Source organism: Prionailurus bengalensis, chromosome E2 (assembly GCF_016509475.1).
Source record: "Prionailurus bengalensis isolate Pbe53 chromosome E2, Fcat_Pben_1.1_paternal_pri, whole genome shotgun sequence".
NCBI lineage: Eukaryota > Metazoa > Chordata > Mammalia > Carnivora > Felidae > Prionailurus > Prionailurus bengalensis.
In genome coordinates, this window is record NC_057352.1 from 43,098,484 (window position 1) to 43,122,331 (window position 23,848).

The window sequence follows — 23,848 nt, forward strand, 5'->3', positions numbered from 1 at the left end:
TTTTGTTTGCCGGAGTTTGGGGCGGGCGGGCGCACGAGGAGGAGGGGTGGGGCCGACCGGGGCGGGGCGGACGGGCGGGCTTGCGAGGTGGGCGGCGAGAGGAAGTGGCGGCGGCGGCGGCCAGGGGCGGCGAGTGCTGGGTCGGCGCGGGCGGTAGGCAACGGCTAAGGCGGCGGCGGCGTGGGCTGGGCTCGAGCGGGCGGCGGCACCTCAGACTCCCGGGAGCTGGAGCCCACGCGGGCGGGCGCCTGAAACAAAGGGAAGCGAGAGTCAGGGCGCCGCGGGTGGGCGGTCAGTCGGTCAGCGCGGAGCCGGCCAGCGGGTGCCGCGCAAGTCCGGAGCCCGGCCGGCCGGCGCGGCCTCAGGGCGGGAAGATGCCGCGCGTCGTGCCTGACCAGAGAAGCAAGTTCGAGAACGAGGAGTTCTTCAGGAAGCTGAGCCGCGAATGCGAGGTGAGGCAGACAGGCGGCGCGGAGGCCGCGGCGCGCCCCGAGTGGGCCCGGGCAGAGAAAAGTTTGGGTGGCGCGCCCGCAGAGGGGCAATCTCGCCCGGGCAGCCGCCTGCCCGCAGACTCTGCTTGTCCTTATCTGCGCCGCGCGGGGCGGGCGGGCGCGCAGGCGGCGGTCGCGGATTTGGCTCCTGATTTCGGGTCGTCTCTGCCTTGCAGATTAAGTACACGGGCTTCAGGGACCGGCCCCACGAGGAGCGCCAGGCGCGCTTCCAGAACGCCTGCCGCGACGGCCGCTCGGAAATCGTAAGTCGGCGGGGCAAGGGAACGGGGGGCTCACGGCGCGGGGACCGAGGCGCGTGCGGGTCACTTGTTGCGCGGGAGCCGCCGCGGCCCAGGCCGGTTCCGGACGGCGCCGCGGACGCCGCGGCTCCCGGAACTGAGCGGGCGCCGTCTCACTTCCTACTCGGGATTCAAAATGAGAAACCAGACACTGGCGGGCCGCGTCCTCGCGGGGAGACGCTTCCCTGTGGCCCTCTGCGGGTCGGTTATGTTTCCCAGGCACGACTCGACAGTTTGCCGCGTGTGGAACTCACACCGGAGCCCAGCTGTACAAGGAAAGCGCATTGTACAGGCTGTGACACTGATAAAGGGGTTGGCGTGTTTGTACGGAAGAAAACACCCATTCGGAAAAAGAATTCGGCTTCATTCAAAGATCTGATTCCTGGACGATAGTTTGTTTCTAAGACGCGGGATTTGTTGGTAAATCTGTAGGTGAAGCTGTTTCACTCCCATTATAGCTTAGAATAAATCTTTATGCCAGTTATCTATTGTCTTAGTAGAGGGGGAAAAGCCCTAAAGAATGAGCCATCTTCTTAGAATGTTCAGCCTCGGGAGAATCAGAAAGAAACCATTGTCTTTCTTCAAACCTGAAACACATACCCTGTTTAGTGCTGGAGTTCCCAAAGAATTGCATGGATTTGCGAAACCCACAGTTGATTTGAGGCCATGTTTTAGGTGGTAGATTTAGTGCTTCGTGTCCACCAAACCTTCAAGTGTCTCATCTTTTGGGTTGTCCTATTGGAGGTGCTAATGAGGAGGCAGTGAAGAAGCTAAAGAGTAAGTAGGAAGAAGCTAAAAAAAAGAGATCGATAATTAATTTAAAAAGTAAAAAAGTTGAAATACTGTGTAATGGAATCCAGTTATCTACTCTGAACTGGACCCATTTGCATTTGCAGAGACTCGAAGCTAGGGTGCAGTTTGAATTTGGGTTAACAATAGGAAGACATGTTGAAACATTAACTTCTCCCCTTTCCTTTAGACGATATACTTTATTGAGATACAATTCACATGCCATGAAATTCACCCTTTTCATCACCTAAATCAACTTTGTTTTTAAAGAATATTTAAAATGAATATTTTGCTATTTAAAATGAAGGCTTTTTCGAATTCTGTTACAGGTAATGTGAAAGGTACTGGCTAAATTTATTAGGAGCTCTAGAATATTTGGTCATTAGTGAATGTTATGAAAGAAAATCTCTAGCTTTTAGCCCACTTCCAAGTTTCTTGAGTAGTTATAATAATTATGTGATTAAAATGCCTAAGACATATTTTCGGTTTGGGCACTGAGTAGTAGAAGAATCATTCATTAGTTGGTCCGGTGATTGTATCATCCTTTGTCTGGGTTTCCTTTTGCAAAAGGTGGATGGTATACCTAACCAGTGGATTTCCTGGAGTTAATTGATGTAAGTGTGAAAGATAAGGCACAAAGTACTGTCATGCTTTTTTAGAGCTGAGGGGTTTTTTTTTGGAAACCTAGTGAAGCATAGCTATTAGGGTGTTTTCTGTCATATCAGAGACTTTGCTGTATTTAGTTATGAATCGGGAGTATAATTTAACCCACAGTATATCTGAATTGCTGTATTATAGTATTATAAATAGTTGCTTGTATTTACCATATATTTCTTCCAGGGATAAATCGGACAAACATTCTAGGCTTTCTTCTCTTCCAAATATCTGATCTGCAAATTTTAATAAGTTCTTAATATCTGACAAGTATTAAAAGTTAAAGGGTAGGTTGAATTCTGTATAAGATGTACACTTAAGGTAGCATGCATGTCTTAATTCATTGAATAATGTAACTATTTGTATTTGGGAAGGAATTTCACATTCCCCCTCTGTTTAGTCCCCCCCACCCCCTTAATTCAGTATTCTCCACATTTAAGTAATGAGGTCCCTAGCTCCTAGAGGGTAGAGACCACATTAATTCTGTGGTGTATGCATTAATATACTCCCCCCCTAAACAGGTACTTGGCATAATGCCTTTTGTATCATAGGTACTTGATTAATTGAATTTAGAGGTTACCTAATATAATGTCTAAAATTTATTTTTTTTACTTAGGAACAGGCTGTGGCTTTTACTTATTTGGTTGTGGAAAGTAGGTGTGGAAAAGGCATTATTTTGCCTGTGTTTTGACAGCAGCTATGTATAGTATATAGGCATAGTTTCCACAACTATTACCAACCTTCCCTCTCCTCTTATTCTTTTAATTTTGAACATCTCCTTAGTGTGTCACTGAAGTTAATGAATTTATTTTGTATTCAGATAGATGTGATTATAACTATAAAACTTATTAGACTCCATATCATAGCATGAATAAAAATGATTATGGGTGAGGGGTAGAATCTGTTGGGTAAAGTCTGATTTATTCCTGGTGAGTTCTTATTGTGGTAAGAGTGTTGGAGAAGTCTTCAACGCCAGTGATTAATAAAAGAGAAGAATACTTAGGACAGGTATGGTGACTACTCTGACAGCAGTAAAAATTATATTTTTAATCCTGATGATGGCAGGATAAAGGTATGTTGGATCAACACAAGGGGTGTTATTTTATAATTTGTGAAATCTGTAAAATAATTGCCGGGACAACCTGGAAATCTTATATATAGTCAGTGATAACATTGTAGCATTTTTATGTTTTTGAACCAATTTTCCCAGTTATGTGTGCATAGATATTCCATTAAAAAAGAGTTCTGTGGTCAAATAAATTCGTGAAATGCTATTCTAGAATGATCTGTTTTTTACCACTTCTGTCTGAAAGAGGGATCTTGATGAGATAATGGGCATGAAGTGATGAAGCAGGAAATCTCTTCTGAGGTTGGTCTTCAGACAGGAGGTGAGGTAATAAGATCTGTAGACTGTCTTTACTTAGCACTGAGCTGATTTGGGGTACACTGCGGGTGGAAGGATTTGTTTACCAGGTGAATACTAAAGAAACACGCCTGGGGATTTGGACACAAGGCATTCATTCATGGGCTGCATCGCTTATCTGCCTGCCACCACTCCACTCTGAGAATTTATTATCTGAGGCTGAAAAAGTTAGCTCTCTTATCCGGTTCCAAATGATTTCTCTTACGTTATTTATTAAATACTTAAATAGCATTTACTTGGTACTATTGTAAGTATTTTACAAATATTAATTACTGGAGAAACTGAGGTACAGCTAAGTCACTTACTTCAGCCTAGGCAGTTTGCCTTCTAGAGTCTGCTTTTCTTTTGAACCCTAGGTTCATTTCACTCCATTTGATTGTTTTTTTAAACTTGGTTTTATTAATGGGGGAAGATTTTTATTTTAAGGTTAATGTTGTAATATTGTTGTTTGTTCAGTCCCTATTCACATAAAATATTTGCCACAAGAAAGAGTATCCAGATGATTAGGGAAATACTATCAAAAATATCTGTAGAAATTTAGTAATTATGTTGACAGTTGTACCTGAAATACCAATAATAGAAATAGGGAATAAATTTTTACCTCTAAAGAATCTAAGCTATAAATTCTCAGAGGTACTAGCAGGTAGCTGACTCATCCAGTGGCTTTAAACAATTTACCCCAGATGTGAACCCCTTGCTTTTTCAGATGAAGACTCCTTGATGGGAAACACAAAGTATGTTGTAGAACTTTAATTAGTAAAATAAAACAAAAACGTTCTCTCGTTTCAACAAAGAAAGAAGAGTTTACATTTAGATGATTAGAAATGTTTGGTTTTTTTTTTTTCAAAATGTTTTTTACTTATTTCTTTCTCTCTGAATTTCCCTTGGGAAGAGGGACGCCGTTATTTCCATTTTTTACTTGGAGGAAATATAAATCGCTTAGGGGCTACACAGAATACTTTATTGAAATGGTTTTAGATTGTTCCATATGTTGAACCATGCATCCAAATCTTATTATAAATATTAGATGAATACTCGTTTGTATAGTCAGATCCAGTTCTCCTAAAATTAAATTTTAGAAAATGCATATTTTTTAAATCACCTAAGGTTGTAGCCAGATGAGAAGTTCCATCACATCATATGCTAATGTATTGTTTATCCGAAGAGACAGTCGCGAGCATTTTTAACCTGAGCTTTAAAGCATAGTGTTTCATTGAGCAAGGGAAATCAAGAGAAATTAAAATGTCTCCATTTATACAACTTTAAATTGTGGTATGCTTTAAAATTCAAAATGTTTAGATCTTCAGTGTTTTTCACATTTAAAAATAGAAGTTTTTAAATTCAAGGAGATGGCTTCTGGTTAGACATTAGCAATGCAAGATCCTAACGTCAGCAAAAAATGACCTGAAAGAAAGTATTGATTCCATGTCTGATTTTATATTTAAGCAGCCAATGGCAAATGTCCTCAAAATGGAATCAGATGTTTGTAACTTAATACTTAAGAAAAATGATGAGTGTGTGTTTTTTACTTTTAAGTATTCTCGGTGCTGCCTGGCTTAAGACAGAAACTGATGTAAAAATAAATGACTGCCTGCATAATTTATGTAATGTCCTGCTCCTGATCCTGTTTGTATTGATTTTTCTAAAAGGCTTTTGTGGCCACAGGAACCAATCTATCTCTCCAGTTTTTTCCGGCCAGCTGGCAGGGAGAACAACGACAGACACCTAGCCGGGAGTATGTGGACTTAGAAAGAGAAGCAGGCAAGGTAGGAAACATTTCTTTGCAATTTGAAATACTGTGGATTGTTGTATTAGAGATTATCGGAAGATTTACAGTTTAATGAAGAGATCACAGGTGTGATTATATAGGCATATGGTTAGATTTGTTTTCATGTTATAAGAATGTAGTACAATTTTAAAAATTGCTGTCAAATTTTTTATGTGATTATAACTAATTTCATGTACATGATATTCATCATAGAAACTTCTAGCCCTTAAAGATGAGTAGTGTGCTTTCTTACATGTAACATATAAAACTTAATTCCTTTAAAAGTGTTAACAGGAATTTTTTGTTTTACTAACCTAGGTGACTACCATGCTATAAAAAAATAAAAAGAAGAGAAAAATGGGAAAAGGCATAAAATGTAATAATATTTAGAAATACCTCATGGGTAACTTTCTACTTCTGTTACTACTTCAAATTTAATTTTGATAAGAACAGTGAAAACTTTAACCTGGAAATAATGTTTTTATTTTGAGGAAAAGCTGGGAAAATAAATCAATGCCTTAAATTTTTTATGGTGGAAGTTTAGTTTGAAGCTGTAAAATGTGTAAGCTGAAAGCTCTATTCTGGTTTCAATGTATGACATTTTGGTGAAATTTTATTGAATAATATCTCGGATTGGTTCATCTTTTTATGTAGAAGTTGACTCTTATTGAAATAAAATATTTAAAGAGAAATCTTTTTTGGCTTCATTTTATACCCAGTATTTCTTGGATTTCCTTTACAGTGTGTTTCCATACCTGTTTTTATCAACTTGCTCAATTTTTTCAGTGTCGTCATGAATAGCATAACCTGTCACTTTATTTGCAAAACATAATACATATTGTAATTCAAAGATCTTTGTATTAGTTTGTATTAGGAAAAAGATTTCTGGTTTTGTGTATGTATAATGAAGAATTTTTTGTTTTAATCTTATGAAATAAGGTTTGATTTTTTTGTGGGTGATGAACCAACTAGTCTTTGGAAAAGGAGAGGGAAAATAGATTACAGAATTTTTAGAATGAGTAATAAGTAATTTGCTTTCCTATGTATTAGCTTGCTTGCTTGCAAGATTACAAGCATATGATCCAAGTTTTACTATCTTGTAATTCTTGTATATAAGGAAGAAGTTGGGAAGTCATTGTAGGATTATTGCTTTTTTGGTCTGTTTTTGTGTGTGTAAGTGTAACTCAATGAAGAAGTTATTTTTTTCTTGTTCAAAACACTTTTTTTAATGCTAATTTATTTTGAGAGAGAGACAAAACACAAGCAGGGGAGGGGCAGAGAGAGAGGGGGGGAGAGAGAGAATCCCAAGCAGGCTCCACACTGAGTGTGGAGCCCAATGTCGGGCTCAATCTCAGGACTGTGTGATCATGACCTGAGCTGAAATCAAGAGTCAGGCACTTAACTGATTGGGCCACTCAGGTACCCCCAAAACACTTTTTTAATGTTTGTTTAACATGGTAGATCAGAGACTACAGATGGAAACCAAAAAAAGCTTTTTCTTCACCTTTGATGCTAAACTTCAGAATGGACATCTCAGAGTTACCCAAGTCTTCCTGTATTAATAACTAATAAATGGGTGTTAACTCTACTAGAAAGTATGTTTGCTTAAATTAATTTAATGGTAACTGTTTACCAGATTGAAGTCCACATTATTCTTGGACTTAAGCCATTGATATGTTTTCAGTTACATGACCAATAATAACAAAAATGTTGTATGGCTATTGTAGCATTTGGGGGATGTGTTTTCAGATATACCTGGAAAATTGATAGAACTGATGCAAGTTATCAGGAAACTTATATTTTATTAACATTTGTTTTAGAAGTTTTTTTCTGTTAAAGGGCACATATCAAATATTTTCAGTTTTGCAAGCATATGGACTCTATTGCAGCTGCTCAAGTCAGTTGTTATAGTGGAAAAGGAGCCATAGACAATATGTAAACAAATGAGTGTGGCTGTATCCCAAGAGTAGTAACAGTGGCAAATTCAGTATCTTTCCCACAGATTTAAATCTATAAATGTTTATACATAGATCATGTACTTTTTAAATATACTTTTCAACACCTGTAGTGTACCAATAGAATCCAGAAGGAAAAAACATGTTAAGGCACAAAAAACAAAACTAAGAAACTACTACTATATTGCTCCATTCCAGTGGGAGAAAGTATACCAGTGAATTTAGAGAAAAGATACTGACCCATGTTTTCTCAACCATGGAGCTCAAACTATGGGGTCTCTTATTTTTCTTATTCCTTTTTTATGGTCTCCTGATAACCATTAGCTTTTAAATCTGTCCCCATAGGATTAGGACTAGGACTAGAAGCAAAGAAAAATGGAAGTAATTTCCCCCCATGTTAATTATTTGCCTCTGCTTTTTATATTGGATCGCAGATCAGTGTCTTCTACAAATTCTCAGCCTAGTCACCTCCTCAAGCAGCTTAGTTCTCTTCCCATTCACACCCAACTTTGAGAAAACTATGGTCAAGGCTTTGGAGTTAGGCATATTTGAGGAGTTAAGTCCTGGCTTCATTTAGAAATGTGTATCTTTGCACAATTTATTTAACCTTTATGGTCCTCAATTATAACATGAGGTTAATGCGTACTTCCCAAGGTTGCCCTAGTGATTAAATGAAATAGTGTATATAAAGTACTTAGCCCGGTACCTGACAGAGGAGTTCATTCATTCAGAACGTACTTGTTTTACATCTGTTGTGTATACTAGGCACTGTCTTAGGCGCTTGAGATGCATCAGTGAACAAAATAAAGATCCTGCCCCGGGGGTTGTTTTATGGAAGGAGTGGAGAATAGACAGTATACGTAATAAGTAAGTTATATAATACGTCACAAAGTGGTTAGTGCTCTGGAAAAAAAGGAAAAGTCGAATAGAATAAGGATGATCAATGAGAATGTTAAATGGAATGATCTGGATAAAGAAAGTCATATATTTGAGCAGAGACCTGAAGGAGGTTAGGGAATGATGAGCCATGCAGGTATCAGGGGAAAGATATTCAAGACAGAGGAGACACCCACTGTAAGGGTCGTAGAGTGGGAGCATGTGTTTGATAAACAGCAGACAACCCAGTGTGCCCGGAGTAGACTGTGCAAGGAGGAGGGTAATAGGAGATGAGGTCAGGGAGATAGCAAGGAGTCAGTTTATGTGACCTTGAAACAACATGGACTTTTACTCTGAATGAAATGGGGGAGCGGTTTCAGATTTTTGAGCAGATGAACAATGGGATCTGCCTTAGGTTTTGAAAGGATCTAAGTTAATAGACTGTAGAGGGGCAGGAGTGAGGCAGGGAGACCATTTTGGCTGTTGCAGTGATCTTGGCGAGGCTAGAGTAGCAGCAGTGGAGGTGGTGAGAAGTGATCATAGCCTGAATGTATGTGTGATGTGAGAGTCAAGAAGGACTCCAGCGTTTTTGGCAAGAGCAACTGGGAGAATGGGATTGCTGCCATCTGAGATAGGAAAGGCTGTGGGTGGAGCAATTTTGAGGAGCAGTTTAGGACATGTGTGTTTGTGGTGGTCACTTGTTAATGCACTTATTTTCTTACTGCCCACCCTTTACTTACTAAATTATGGCACAGCTTTTTCATAAGTGACCCTTCATTTGCTTATCCCAAGGAGTCAGTGATCTGTTAAAAACAATCAGCTTTAGTGATGTATACTTTCCATACAATAGAATGCACCCCTTTTAATTGTATATATAGATTTGAGTTTTGACAAACATATACATCCATGCCAACACTATCCACATTCGAGATAGAGTTTCAGTCACTGGCTCAGGCCGGGGGCTGTGCAGTCTCTGAAGATGACTGGAGCTGAGGCATCCACTTTCAAGCTCACTCACGTGACTGTTAGTAGGTGGCTTCACTTCCTGGTCATGTGTGCCTCTCCATAGAGAGAAAAAGAATGAAGTCACCCTGCTTTTTATGACCTGTTCTCCAGTTGTATCTTATTCTGTTCATTAGAAGGGAGTCACTAAGTCTAGCCCACACTCAGCAGGGAAGGAGGAGTATTTATTCATGTACATGGGTGTGAATACCAGGAGACTGGGATCATTGGGGCTATCTTAGAGGCTGGCTACCCCAATAATTCACTTTAATTTAGTGAATTCTGAAAATATTAGAATGTTAATAGGAAACGGAAGCTATGTATTTTCTTTGATTTGAAACACGGCTTTCTTAGAAGAGATTTAAAATAATATAGTATAATATAGTATACACTATACTATACTGATACGCTATAATGAAAAGAGCTGATTTAAGTCAAAAGATAACCGTAACTTTTTTACCTGTTAATGGGAACCAAAATGTCTGTCCTATTCATATACCTTATGTCAGGATTAAATGAGGTACCAGAATATGTGAAAATGCTTTTAAAATTGTAAATCACTATGTAAAATGAGGCTATCTGATGATTTTGTAGGGTGAAATTATGGATAATTTAATTATGGAGTTTCAGTGCTATCCTGTGCCTTAGGTCAGCTTCACTTGTAGCTGTACAGTTTTGGAACACCACATTTTTCCCAAGTGGTCCATCCTGGTGTATTATAAACCCAGATAGCAAAAATGTTTGTAATTCTTCCTTAATCTAAACTGCTTTTCTCTAATTTCAGTTTAAGAAGACAAAGGAAAGCAACCAATCAGAATTTAAGTTATTCTTAGTTAAATTTTTGTATGCCAAGCAAATTCCAATTCCTCTGATCTTTCCTCTTAAGACCCATTTTTTTTTTTTCAACGTTTATTTATTTTTGGGACAGAGAGAGACAGAGCATGAACGGGGGAGGGGCAGAGAGAGAGGGAGACACAGAATCGGAAACAGGCTCCAGGCTCTGAGCCATCAGCCCAGAGCCTGACGCGGGGCTCGAACTCCCGGACCGCGAGATCGTGACCTGGCTGAAGTCGGACGCTTAACCGACTGCGCCACCCAGGCGCCCCAAGACCCATTTTCAATTACTCTTTATTTCAAACAAATGCAAATGATTATGGTTCACCATAAGTTATTAGTCTTGAATGGTCAGATTAATGGTTTTTCATGCATTCTGTATTTTGTAAAGCCTCATTGGGGTTTCAAGTTAATTATTGTATATGCTTACTACATGATCCTAGTTTTTGAGTAGAAAGATAAAGGGTATGAAAAATATTTTATAAACTGAAAAAAAAAATGAACTTTACAGCGCTACTGTTTGTTTTCTATGGAAATTGAATATACTATCTAGTGTTACTACACTCACCCAATACAGTTGTTGTATTTCTATTTATAACTTCTGATTTTATTTGATAGTCAAATAACATTACTAGCAGACATTGAGAAGTAGTTATGAAGTATATGTCATTAGAGCAGATGCTTTAAGAAATTTTGGTTCTATTTTTTCTCCTCTGAACTTTTGTACTTAAAACACAAATCTTTTATCTTTCATTTTCATGAGCATAAGTAAAGCAAAATTTAACAGCATTTGATTTAATGAATGAGGACAGATTCTTCTTTTAAATGCTTTTTCCAAAGTTCTGTGATTCTGCTGCTTCTGGAGTATTTTGCTTACTTGCCTGCAGGATCTTTGTCCCAAAATAAATATTGTGTCTGTTTATATACCATCCACAATTTGGCAGGGTTTAGAGGACTCCTTGATGTTAGCTTTGAGAAATCCCTATTCAAGCTCAACAAGTTCCTTCTCCTCCTCAGGCAGCCCAGTCACTCCAAATAAAAGATAGCTGTGGTAAAGCTTTGGAATGTGATTTTCCCCAAGAGAAATTGACACAACTTTTTCAACTAGTTTGTCAAATCCAGATTTTAAGTATGTATTTCTATTCAATTAAAACATGAAGTATATTTTCTAGCATTTAGTTATCAGGAATTTAGTGCATCGGAATAAGTAATCTGTTTTAAAGCTGACTTCCAGGGCGCCTGAGTGGCTCAATTGGTTAAGCATCTGACTTCTTCAGCTCAGGTCATGATCTCGCGGCTTGTGAGTTTGAGCCCCGCATCCAGCTCTGTGCTGACAGCTAAGAGCCTGGAGTCTGCTTTGGATTCTGTGTCTCCCCCTCTCTCTGCCCGTCCCATGCTCATGCTCTGTCTCTCTCTGTCTCTCAATAATAAATAAATGTTAAAAAATTCTTTTCTAAAAAGCTGACTTCCATGTAATTATTTTTATTATTTTATTTTTTCATCATAAGTATACCCTTTAATCCCCATGATCTATTTCACCCATTCCCCTCACCCTCTCCCCTCTGATAACCATCAGTTTGTTTTCTATAGTTAAGAGTTTGTTTCTTGGTTTGTCTGGTTTTTTAAAGTATATTTTAAGCATACTATAATATTTTAATAACTGAATTATAAAATTTAGAACTGACAGCCTTATGCTTATATTTTTAAAGACAAGTTTTCATTTTAATAATTTTTAAATCTAGGAGAGTTGACTGACTTCATGAATAAACAAGATGGTTTAAAAATTAGGATGTCTGGGGCACCTGGGTGGCTCAGTCAGTTAAGCGTCCAAGTCTTCATTTCAGTTCAGGTCATGATCTCACAGTTTGTGGGATCGAGCCTCCCATCGAGTTCTGCACTGACAGTGTAGAGCCTGCTTGGGATTCTCTCCCTCTCTCTCTGACCCTTCCCCTCTCATGCTCGTTTTCTCTCTCTTTTTCTCTCAAAGTAAATAAATAAATTTCAAAAAAAAATTAAATTTAGGATGTCCTAGTACCTTCCAGTTAGAGTTACATTAATTTGCATATATGGTAAATGTTCCTCCAGAGTATTTGAAGGTTGTATATTCTCTTTCTCTTCTCTTGAATTGTATCATTTGCATGGATTTACCTTTAGTGTAAGGGTAAAATTTTAGTTGTGGCCTTATCTGAATTATATATTCCAAGTTAAAGAAGACAGTAGGTCTGAGGGGACCTCTGTAGGCTGCTACATCCTAATTTTTCTGCTCATTTTCTTTCATAATTTTTTTTTCAAATATTTCTATTTATGAGACAAAATTCACCTACCTTAGGTGTACAATTCAGTAAAGAGATGTATACGGTCAGTGGTGTAACCACCACCACAATCAAGATGTAGAACATTTCCATAACCTCAAAAAGTTTCCTCATGTCCTTTTGCAGTCAGTCCTCTCACCCCCTGGACCAGGCAATCACTGATCTGCTTTCTATTACTATAGTTTTGTCTTTTCTAGAATTTCATATAAACATAGTCACACAGTATATAGACTTTTGTGTCTAGCTGTCACTTAGCAACATGCTTTTGAAATTCATCCATGTTGTGTGTATAGTAGTCCATTTTTTTTATTACTGAGTAGTATTCCATTGTGTGGATATGCTACATTTTGTTTATCCAGTAATATTCGTCTGTGTGTGTGTGTGTGTGTGTGTGTGTGTACACACACACCACATCTTTTTTATCCATTCATCATCGATACACACACCACATCTTTATCCATTCATCAGTTGATTGACATTTGAGCTCTTTCCATACTTTGCCTATCACCAGTAGTGCTACTATAAACATTGGGGTGCATGTGCCCCTTCAAATCCGCATTTTTGTATCCTTTGGATAAATACCTAGTAGTGCAATTGCTGGGTCATAGGGTAGTTCTATTTTTAATATTTTGAGGAACCGCCATACTATTTTCCAAAGTGGCTGCACCAGTTGGCATTCCTACCAGCACTGCACAAGGGTTCCTCTTTCTCTGTGTCCTCGCCAACATCTGTTGTTGCCTCAGTTGTTAATTTTAGTCATTCTGACAGGTGTGAGGTAGTATGTCATTGTGCTTTTGATTTATATTTCATTGATGATGAGTGATGTTGAGCATCTTTTCGTATGTCAGTTGGCCATTTGGATGTCTTTAGAAAAGTGTCTATTCATGTCTTTTGCCCATTTCTCCACTGGATTGTTTTTTGGGTATTGAATTTGATAAGTTCTTTATAGATTTTGGATACTAACCTTTTATCTGGTATGTCATTTGCAAATATCTTCTCCTATTTCTTCAGTTGCCTTTTAGTTTTGCTGATTGTTTTCTTTGCTGTGCAGAAGCTTTTTATCTTGATGAGGTTCCAATAGTTCATTTTTGCTTTTGTTTCCCTTGCCTGCCACATTTTTTTAAATGTGTGAGAACACTCATGAGTTGGGGTAGGAGCAGAGAGAGAGGAGTGAGAGAATCCTAACCAGGCGGGGCTTGATCCCACAAACCCATGAGATCATGACCTGAACTGAAATCAAGAGTTGGACTCTCAACTGACTCAGCTACCCAGGCACCCCTACACCACATCTTCTTTATCTGTTTATCAATTGATGGACATTTCGGCCATTTCCATAATTTGGCTATTGTAGGTAATGCTGCTATAAACATCAGAGTTCATGTACTCCTTTGAATTAATATTTTTGTGTTATTTGGGTAAATACCTAGTAGTGAAATTGCTGGATCTTAGGGTAGTTCTATTTTTAACTTTTTGAAAAACCTCAGTACTATTTTCCAGAGTGACTACATGAGTTTGCATTCCCACCAACAGTGCAAGAGGGTTCACCTTTCTCCACATCCTCACCAATACTTGTTTCTTGTGTTTATTTTATTTTATTTTATTTTATTTTATTTTATTTTATTTTATTTTATTTTATTTTATTTTATTTTTTAATGTTTATTCAGGTTTTTGAGAGAGAGTGTGTGCACGTGCGTGCAAGCAGGGGAGAGACAGAGAAAGAGGGAGGGAGACACCGAATCCAAAGCTGGCTCCAGGCTTTGAGCTGTCAGCCCAAAGCCTGATGCCAGGCTGGAACTCACAGACCTTGAGATAATGACCTGAGCTGAAGTTGGACCCAGGTGCCCCATTGTGTAGTTGGTTTTAGCAGAGGGGAGGTGGATGGGGGGGATTGGTTAAATTGGTGATGGGGATTAAGGAGGGCATTTGTTGTGATGGGGATTAAGGAGGGCATTTATGGAAATGTTGAATCATTATTGTACAACTGAAACTAATAACACACTGTATGCTAACAAACTGAAATTAAAATTAAAACTTAAAAAAAAAAAAAAGAATTATGGGGCACCTGGGTGGCTCAGTCAGTTAAGGGTCTGACTCTTGATTTTGGCTCAGGTCATGATCTCACAGTTCATGAGATCGAGCTCTGCGCTGATGATGCAGAGCCTGCTTGGGATTCTCTCTCTCTCTCTATCCCTTCAGTTCTCTCTCTCTCTCTCTCTCTCTCTCTCTCTCTCTCTCTCTTTCTCTCTCTCTCTCAAAATAAATAAATAAACTTAAAGTATTCCAGGAGCTGTTTTAATTGATACATAAATAACATACACTGATACTTGCATAATTTCCATTTTACTGGTAAGAAAACATTTGTAAATTTTAATACTTTTAGCTTGAGCAAGCTCAGAGACTTTTTATTTCTTTGATAACACTTCTCAGATACTTAGTTTTCTACAGAGGATTAGAAGCCATAGCCTGGCTAACAAGTTCTTCATGTTATAGACTGTGCTATGGTAAGGAGTTTAATTAATGTTACTTTCTTTTATGAAAGTATACAATATGAACAGTTGGGAATTATTATCCATCATAAACTTTTCACTTTGAAAGTTGATATGTACTTAGGAACCAAGAATTTAAAATAACACTTAAAATGTGCCTTCTGGTAGTATAACTGTGCTTTTAGGACTCATACCGTCCTATACTGTGTGTCCTGAGAAGGAGAGGGTCAAGTCTGGGAATGTTTGCCAGGTTGTTTTTGTGGATGAAAACCTTTCTTCCACAAATACAACCAATACTGAGCCCTTTTGTGTTTTAAAATTTCAGATGTTAAATAAATAAATAAATAAATAAATAAATAAATAAATAAATAAATAAAATTTCAGATGTAAAGTCAGGTTGATCTTCAGATTAAAACAAAAGGATAGCTCAGAACATGTGACTTCAACATTTCCATTAGGAAAATTTAGGTGTTTTTCAAGCAAACAAAATATTCTACACATATTAAACCATAATTTTTAATAAATGTCTGGCCTCACTTACAAAATACTGCTTTAGGGGCGCCTGGGTGGTGCAGTCGGTTAAGCGTCCGACTTCAGCCAGGTCACGATCTCGCGGTCCGTGAGTTCGAGCCCCGCGTCAGGCTCTGGGCTGATGGCTCAGAGCCTGGAGCCTGTTTCCAATTCTGTGTCTCCCTCTCTCTCTGCCCCTCCCCCGTTCATGCTCTGTCTCTCTCTGTCCCAAAAATAAATAAATGTTGAAAAAAAAACAAAAACAAAAAAACCAAAATATTGCTTTAAAAATAATGGCCCTTTGAGGTGCCTGGGTGGCTCAGTCGGTTGAGCGTCCAACTTTGGCTCTGGTCATGATCTCGCGGTTCGTGAGTTCGAGCCCCACATCGGTCTCTGTGCTGACAGCTCAGAGCCTGGAGCCTGCTTCGGATTCCGTGTCTCCCTCTCTCTCTGCCCCTCCCCTGCTTATACTCTGTTTTCTCTCTCACTCTCTCTCTCTCAAAAATAAATAAACATTAAAAATTTTTTTTAAAAATTAATGGCCTTTGGGAGAACCCTCCGCATTTTTTGAGGGTATTGCTTATTCATGGCAGCCTTTCAGTCCTTGCTGTTCCTTTGCTATCCAGAACATTTCTGGGCCATTTTTAAAAATTGAAGTAAAACGCACATAACAAAATTCGCCATCTTACCCATTTTAAAATATACGATTCATTGGTTTTTAATATACCCGTCACATGCATCCTTCCCCACCATCTAATTCTGGAATATTTTCAGAACTTGAGACCATTTTAAATACCTTTTGAAAATCTGTAGACCAGTTTTATGGTGATCATTGCCAGGCCCTGTGGTAGACGATTTACATTATCATAGATTCTCTGAAACCTGCACTATATAGTGAAGTCTTCTGTTGGATTTTAGAACACATTTGGTGATAGCTAGATTTTACAGCCAAGGAGCCTGGGGCCCAGAGAGGTCAGAAATATCTTCAGAAATCATGTAATCTACTTCCTAGGGACAGCCAGGATCCAGACTCAAGTTTTGTTTTGTTGTTTTTCCCCAGAATCTGTTTGTTTGCAACACACCACACCGTTGCTAATAAATAATCATTAGGTAGGTTGCCAGGAATTCCACATACCACCTCACATTATTTTAGCCTACTAAGTTACTCTTTCCATTACACTGGATAATCACTTATATTTTAATGTGGTCTTTTTACATCTCATTTTGATGTCTTCAAAACAACCTTATCCTTCATCTTTTTCTTTTTAACCTTTTAACTTTACTTGACTTGTTTTTCTAACTTGTAGGGCAAGTGATGTTCAATATGACAATCGAGCTGCTAGATAACTGCACATAATTCTTCCATGTTAATAGTATGTTAATAATAATAATGTTAGTAAAAGTAGTTCTGATGTTTTAAAAAGTAATTGTCACAGAGTTGACCGGGGAATGGGCTACAGTAAACAGCATCTGCCTCTTTTATTACTTTTTTTTCCTAAGAAGCAAATAATTCTGTCATTTAATTTTAGAAGGTTTTCACTTGAAATTGTACCTCTTTAGTACAGTTCAAGACTGTCTTAAACATGCATTGTTTACTTTGAGTCATAGAATGAAGATAGCAGAACTAGTAAGATATTTTGGGGTGGGGGGAAGTATTCATATACATTCTGTAGTCATATAAAGAGTTCATGATATTAACTGTTGTAAATGCTGTGGAGTTAAGCATTAAATTGACTGTCCAGCCTCTTATTTATTCTTTAGGAAAATTGTCTGTTTTCACACTTCCTGAAATACTTTGAAAACATTAATAATGCAGTTCATTAATGCCACTGTGGTTTAAGTGAATATATAGAGTTAGGAGTTCTGAGTGCCAACTTCTGCCTCCTAACTAACTTTGCAACCTTCTGCAGATGAATTATTTAATATCTCTCACTTTTATGTATGTATGTGCGTAATCTCTGCACTCAGTGTGGGGCTCAAACTCATAACCCCAAGGTCAAGAGTCACATGCTCTACTGAGCTAGCCAGACACACCAATATCTCTCACTTTTAATTTCTTTGTTTTAAAATTTTACCTGTTGGATGGTTATAAAGGTCAGATAGGACTTGGAAAAGTTTTGAAAGCTGTAGAGAATTTATATGAACTTAAGGTGGTAATACTAGTTAAACTTGAGTGAAAAAGTGTTAGGAAAAGAGAAGTAAGAAATGAAGGAAGGTATATAGAGCTGTTTGGGACTGGGGTGAGGATTTCTATAAGTACAGTGAGTTCAAAGTAGAGGCATGGAGGCGCACCTGGGTGGCTCTGTCAATTGACCAACTCTTTTTTTTCCAAAAATTTTTTAATATTTTTATTTTATTTTTGAGAGAGAGAGAGAGAGAGACAGAGTGTGAGCAGGGGAAGGGCAGGGAGAGAGGGAGACACAGAATCTGAAGCAGGCTCCAGGCTCCAAGGTGACAGCACAGAGCCTGACTCGGAGCTAGAACTCACGAACCGTGAGATCGTGATCTGAGCTGATGTCGTTGCTTAACCACCTGAGCCACCCAGGCGCCCCTGACCATCCAACTCCTGATTTCAGCTGAGGTCATGATCCCAGGGTCGTGGGAGTCGCCCCCATGCTGAGCCTGGAGCCTGCTTGGGATTCTTTCTCTTCTGTGCCTCTCCCCTGTCACTCGTGTGCACATGCACACGTGCTTTTTCTCTCTCAAAATGAAGGAAAAGAAAAAAACAAAGTAGAGGCATGGAGTTGCAGAGTCTAGAAATAGCATTCGTGGTCTTAGCAGTGTTCAAGTTTTTGGTGGTTTGTGATGCTTAGGCTAATGTTACTTTTTTATGCAGTAAGAAAGCAGGTATTTTAAATATATACCTCCATGAAGAAAAAAATTATGTAAGAATATAATCATATTATAAATATTTAAGTTTTAGATTAGACTAGACATGTTTTCTCCTTAATCTCAGAGTATGAGTATTATTGGGATGTAAGAATCTTTTCAGATTGCTCACCAAAAGGAATGGCTTTTCCAGACGTTGGACCATCAGTGTTTGTAGGTGGAACATTCTTCTGAAAAATGACGTTTACAGGAAATTTTCAATACTTGACATTAACTTTGTGTGGCATGGTACAATAAAACCAGTGTAATGTTTCAGCATGCTTTTTCTGCTGCAGAGTTTACTGCAGTGTGATTTTTAAGTACCATAAAATACCTTACAAGAGGTTCCAAATTAGGTGGGATAGTCTACATATAATTCTATATAGTTTTTTAAATATGTTCATTAATGCATTTTTCCCTTAAATGCCAGTCATCTTTGCATTTGTTAAGTTTATCTTACAAATAAAAGAGTGGATAAAAATGTATGTACAGTTTTAGAAATAACAAAACAAGTGTCCATGTACTTGTTACTGAAGATAACAGTATATCTATACTAGAACTGTGATGTCTAGCATGGTAGCCACTGGCCACATGTGACTATTGAGCACTTGAAATGTGATTGGTCTGATTGACATTTGCTGTTTGTGAAAGAGTACACACTGGATTTTGAAAACTTGGTACAAAAAAAAGAATGTAAGATTTCTCAATTTTTATATTATGTATCGAAATAATGTTTTAGATACATTTGGTTAAATAACAGTATTATAATTAATTTCACCTGTTTCTTTTTAATTTTTTGAATATGTCCTAGAAAGTTTACATTTACCTCTGTGACTTGCATTTGTGGTTCCCGCTATATTTCTATTGGACACTGATACCTTAGAAAACTCCACAGTCCTTTACCCCTCTTCACAAAAACAAAACAAAAAACAACCCACTATCCTGACTGATATATTTATTTCCTTGCTTTCCTTTGTCATTTTATTCGTATGCACATGTTTCTAGACAATGCATTGTTTAGTTTTGAAACTGAACATAGCAAGCACAGACTTCATGGCAGTATCAGTAAAAGACTGTAATGTAGTTTTTAACGTGAAAGCTCCTAGGAGATAAGCTGAACAGAGTCTCAGAGTCAAGTCTGGATTTTCAGCTTCTTTGCAAATTTGAAAAGCCCGTCTGGGGAAGTTTGTGAGCAGAGTCACGAGTAGGTTGTAGAAAACCTAAGGCTCACACTGGAATTGGGACGTGTGCATAATGTGAGCCAATGTTCACAGCATGCTAGAGATCCGGAGGAAATAACGGTCAGAGGGAGTGGGCTACTCTGTATTTTCTGATTCTGTTTTTTGATTCTACCTCCTTTTCACAGGAGTTTCTCCATAAATCTTTTCATTTTATAAAACTGAAACTGTAAACCCATTAAATAATAACTTCCCATTCTCCTTTCCCCAAGCCCTTGGCATCCACCATTCTTTTTTTTTTTTTTTAAGTTTTATTTATTTATTTTGAGAGAGAGAGAGAGAGAGCAAGCGCATGAACAGGGGAGATGTGGAGAGAGGGAGAGAGAGAATCCCAAGCAGGCTCCACACAGTCCACGCAGAGCCCAACACGGGGTTTGAATTCACAAACTGAGATCATGACCTGAGCCGAAAACAAGAGTCAGATACTTAACTGACTGAGCCACCCAGGCACCCCTGGCATCTACCATTCTACTTTTTATGATATTGACTAAGTACCTCATGTAAGTGAAATCATATAGTATTTGTCTTTTTATTACTGGCTTATTTCACTTAGTATAATGTTCTGAAGATTCATCCATCGTGTAGCATATTGTAAAATTTTCTTAAAAGGCTCAATAATACTACTTTGTATGTTTTATACCACATTTTGCTTATCCATTCATTTGTCAGTGGACACTTGGATGGTTTCCATGTTTTAGATGTTGTGAATTATGCTGCAATGAACATGAATATACATATATGTCTTTGAGATCCTTGCTTTCAGTTCTTCTGAATGTTTACCCAGAATTGGAATTGCTGGATCATAATTTTAAAAAATGTTTTTTTAATGTTTATTTTTGAGAGAGAGAGACAGAGCGTGAGCAGGGGAGAGGCAGAGAGGGAGAGGGAGACACAGAATCCGAAGCAGGCTCCAGGCTCTGAGGTGTCAGCACAGAGCCCTGACACAAGTCTCAAACGCATGAACCATGAGATCATGACCCGAGCTGAAGTTGGATGCCTAACCGACTATGCCGCCCAGGTGCCCCTCTGGATCATAATTTTTTTTTTTAATTTTTTTTTTAACGTTTATTTATTTTTGAGACAGAGAGAGACAGAGCATGAATGGGGGAGGGTCAGAGAGAGGGAGACACAGAATCTGAAACAGGCTCCAGGCTCTGAACTGTCAGCACAGAGCCCGACGTGGGGCTTGAACTCACGGACCGTGAGATCATGACCCGAGCCGAAGTCGGCCGCTCAACCGACTGAGCCACCCAGGTGCCCCATGGATCATAATTTTTTGAGGAACCACCATACTGTTTTCCATCGCAGATGAATGTTCTTTCTGTGTTCCCACCAGCACTACACCAGGGTTCCAGTTTCTCATTCTTAACTAACACCTGCTTTCTATTTTTGTGACAGTAACCATGCTAATGTGGGGTAGTATCTGTCATTATAGTTTTGATTTGTGTTTGCCTAATGATTAGTGATGTTGAGCATCTTTTCATGTACTGATTGGCTATTTGTGTATCTTCAGAGAAATGACTGTTCCGGTTCTTTGCCCATTTTTTTTTTTTTAATTTTTTTTTTCAACGTTTATTTATTTTGGGGACAGAGAGAGACAGAGCATGAACGGGGGAGGGGCAGAGAGAGAGGGAGACACAGAATTGGAAACAGGCTCCAGTCTCTGAGCCATCAGCCCAGAGCCTGACACGGGGCTCGAACTCCCGGACCGCGAGATTGTGACCTGGCTGAAGTCGGACGCTTAACTGACTGCGCCACCCAGGTGCCCCACTTTGCCCATATTTTAATTGAATTTTTTGTTGTTGAGTTTTAGGAATTCTCTATATTAATTTTGGATATGAATCCCTTAACATATATATCTTTTGCACATACTTTCTTCCATTCTGTGGGTTGCCTTTTTACTCTGTTGATAGTGTCTTTAGATGCACAAAAATTTTTAATGTTCATTGAGTCCTGTTTGTGTTTTTTTTGTTATCTGTGTCTTTGGTGTCATCTCCAAGAAATCATTGTCAGATCCAGTGTCATGAAGCTTTTATGCTATGTTTACTTCTAAAAGTTTTATAATTTCAGATCTTACATTTAAGGGTTTGATCTCTTTTGAGTTAGTTTTTGTATATAGTGTTAGGTAAGGGTCCAGCTTCATTCTTTGCATGTGGATATCCATTTTCCCAGCACTGTTTGTTGAAAAAGACTGTTCTTTCACTGTTGGATGGTCTTAACACTCTTGTCAGAGATCATGTGACCATATACAAGATGGTTTATTCCTTGGCTTTCTATTCTATTCCATCAGTCTGTATGTTTGTCTTTGTGTCAGAACTATACTTTTTTTGATTATACTGTAGCTTTGTAGTAAATTTTGAAATCAGGAACTATGAGTCCTCACATGTTTTTCTTTTTCAAGATTGTTTCGGCTATCCATGGTCCCTTGAGATTCCATGTAAATTTTAAGATGGGTTTTTGTATTTGGTTAACGCATGCATTTATTGAAATTGTACACACATACAATCTCAGTTCCAGGTACATTCTGAATTAAACTGTATTATGATTTCTCTTTTGAATTATAAGGAGTAGATGGTAAATTACATTAAATCACTACAGAAGAAGCTATTTTTTACACTTACATGCAACCCAATTATGATTCAGAGGCAAGTGAAATTGAATGACTGTCTTAGTGATTACCCAACAGGCAAGCAGTTGACTGCATTTATGAACAGGGAGGAGCATGTGGCTGAAGGAAGATGAGTCAGAACCAAGTATCTTCCAAAGGAATCTGTTAAATAGACTACAGAAACAATTAAAATTAAAAGGCAGGGTACATACTTCATTAGCAGAATATCTTGTTTTCCTTGGTGTCTGTGCCATCCTGGTATTACTGCATATCTGTTGATTCATTGGTGAGAACCTTTGTTCAGTTCTCTCAAAAAAAAAAAAAAAAAAAAAAAAAAAAAGGCTTTTTTCCCTTGGAAAGAAATCACTTTGTAAAACATTGGTGGTAATGTGCATGCACGCAGTCAGTATGTTTGTGGTGCTCTATGTGTCTCATATGTTTTATGAATGTTTATGTCTTAACTAATTTTTACTCTCACCTGTGAAAGAGGTATTATTTAGCTCTGATTTTATATGTAAGGAATCTGAGGCTTATTAGCAAACTTAAATTTGTCTCAGACACACTGATAAAGCTAGAATTTAAATCCAGGTTTTATCTGATTCCAAAGCACATTTTATCACTCTTCCTATTATAGTGATAATATTCCTTTTCTTTTACCAATATTTACAGTTGGACCCCCTCGATGGCTCAGTCTGTAGAGCTTGTGCCTCTTTTTTTTGTTTTTGTTTTGTTTTTTATGTTTGTTTATTTTTGAGAGAGAGAGTGCTCGAGCCCATGAGCAGGGGAGGGCAAAGACAGGGAGAGAAAATCTCAAGCAGGCTCCACACTGTCAGCTCAGAGCCTGACATCACACTCAAATTCACAAACTGAGATCATGACCTGAGCCGAAATCAAGAAATAAAGAGTTGGACACTCAACCAACTGAGCCACCCAGGCACCCCTGTAGAGCACATGCTTCTTGAGTGCAAGCCTCACATTGGGCGTAGAGCTTACTTAAAAAATAAATACATTAATTCATTGAAAATAAATAAAAATAGTACACTTGATTTTCATTGTATGGTAGTTATCTTCTATCGTGGCTGCAGACACTGAATTAGTACTAAACAGCTGCTTGCCAGGATGTTACAGAGTTAGGTTCCGGCAAGCCCCGGATCATAACATTTTCCTCGATCAATACATAAACTTGTTTTATGTGTGTTTCTGTTTAAGGAAAACTTGTTAAATATATATTGTTTATTCATTAACACTGAACAATGGTAAAATGTTAGGCATCTAGGTTACTTATAATCTTTTGCCATTTTGAAAAAAAAAACCTTATAGGTGAACATCCTTATCAAATATTTTGTGTACATCTTTGATTAAACTTTAGGATATAGTCATAGGGCATGACATTATTTGATCAAAGGAAAATTCACACTGCTAAAAAAAAATGCCTTCCCAAAATTGTTAACCAGTTTATACTCCTGACAATATAGTAGAACCTGGTTTCTCGTCTTGTAGACTTAAAGTTCTTTTTTATTTTTTACATTTGTTTAGAAATAGATACAGTTATCTTGTTTTAATTTTATAGATTTGGTTATCGTTAGTGAATTTTTTTCAGGTCTTTGGCCATTTTATTTATTTTCTTTTAAACTTATTTTTTTCATATGGTTAGCCATTTTTCCTATTTCCACTAGTTAAATAAAATATCCTTTTACCATTGATTTGAAATGTTGCCTTTTTCATTTAGTAAATA

General features: G+C 38.1%; 1 protein-coding gene across 2 annotated transcripts in view; it reads left to right on the forward strand.

Annotated features, from left to right (window-relative positions):
- The first annotated feature begins 63 nt into the window (after positions 1–63).
- The window catches only part of CBFB (core-binding factor subunit beta), a 56,859-nt gene continuing 33,074 nt past the window's right edge, over positions 64–23,848 (forward strand). For both annotated transcript variants that reach the window (XM_043599437.1, XM_043599436.1), the window contains exons 1-3: positions 64–452; positions 668–754; positions 5,306–5,422. In XM_043599437.1, the coding sequence (XP_043455372.1) occupies positions 375–452; positions 668–754; positions 5,306–5,422 (282 nt within the window). In that variant the 5' untranslated portion in view covers positions 64–374. The remainder of the gene's footprint in view (positions 453–667; positions 755–5,305; positions 5,423–23,848) is intronic.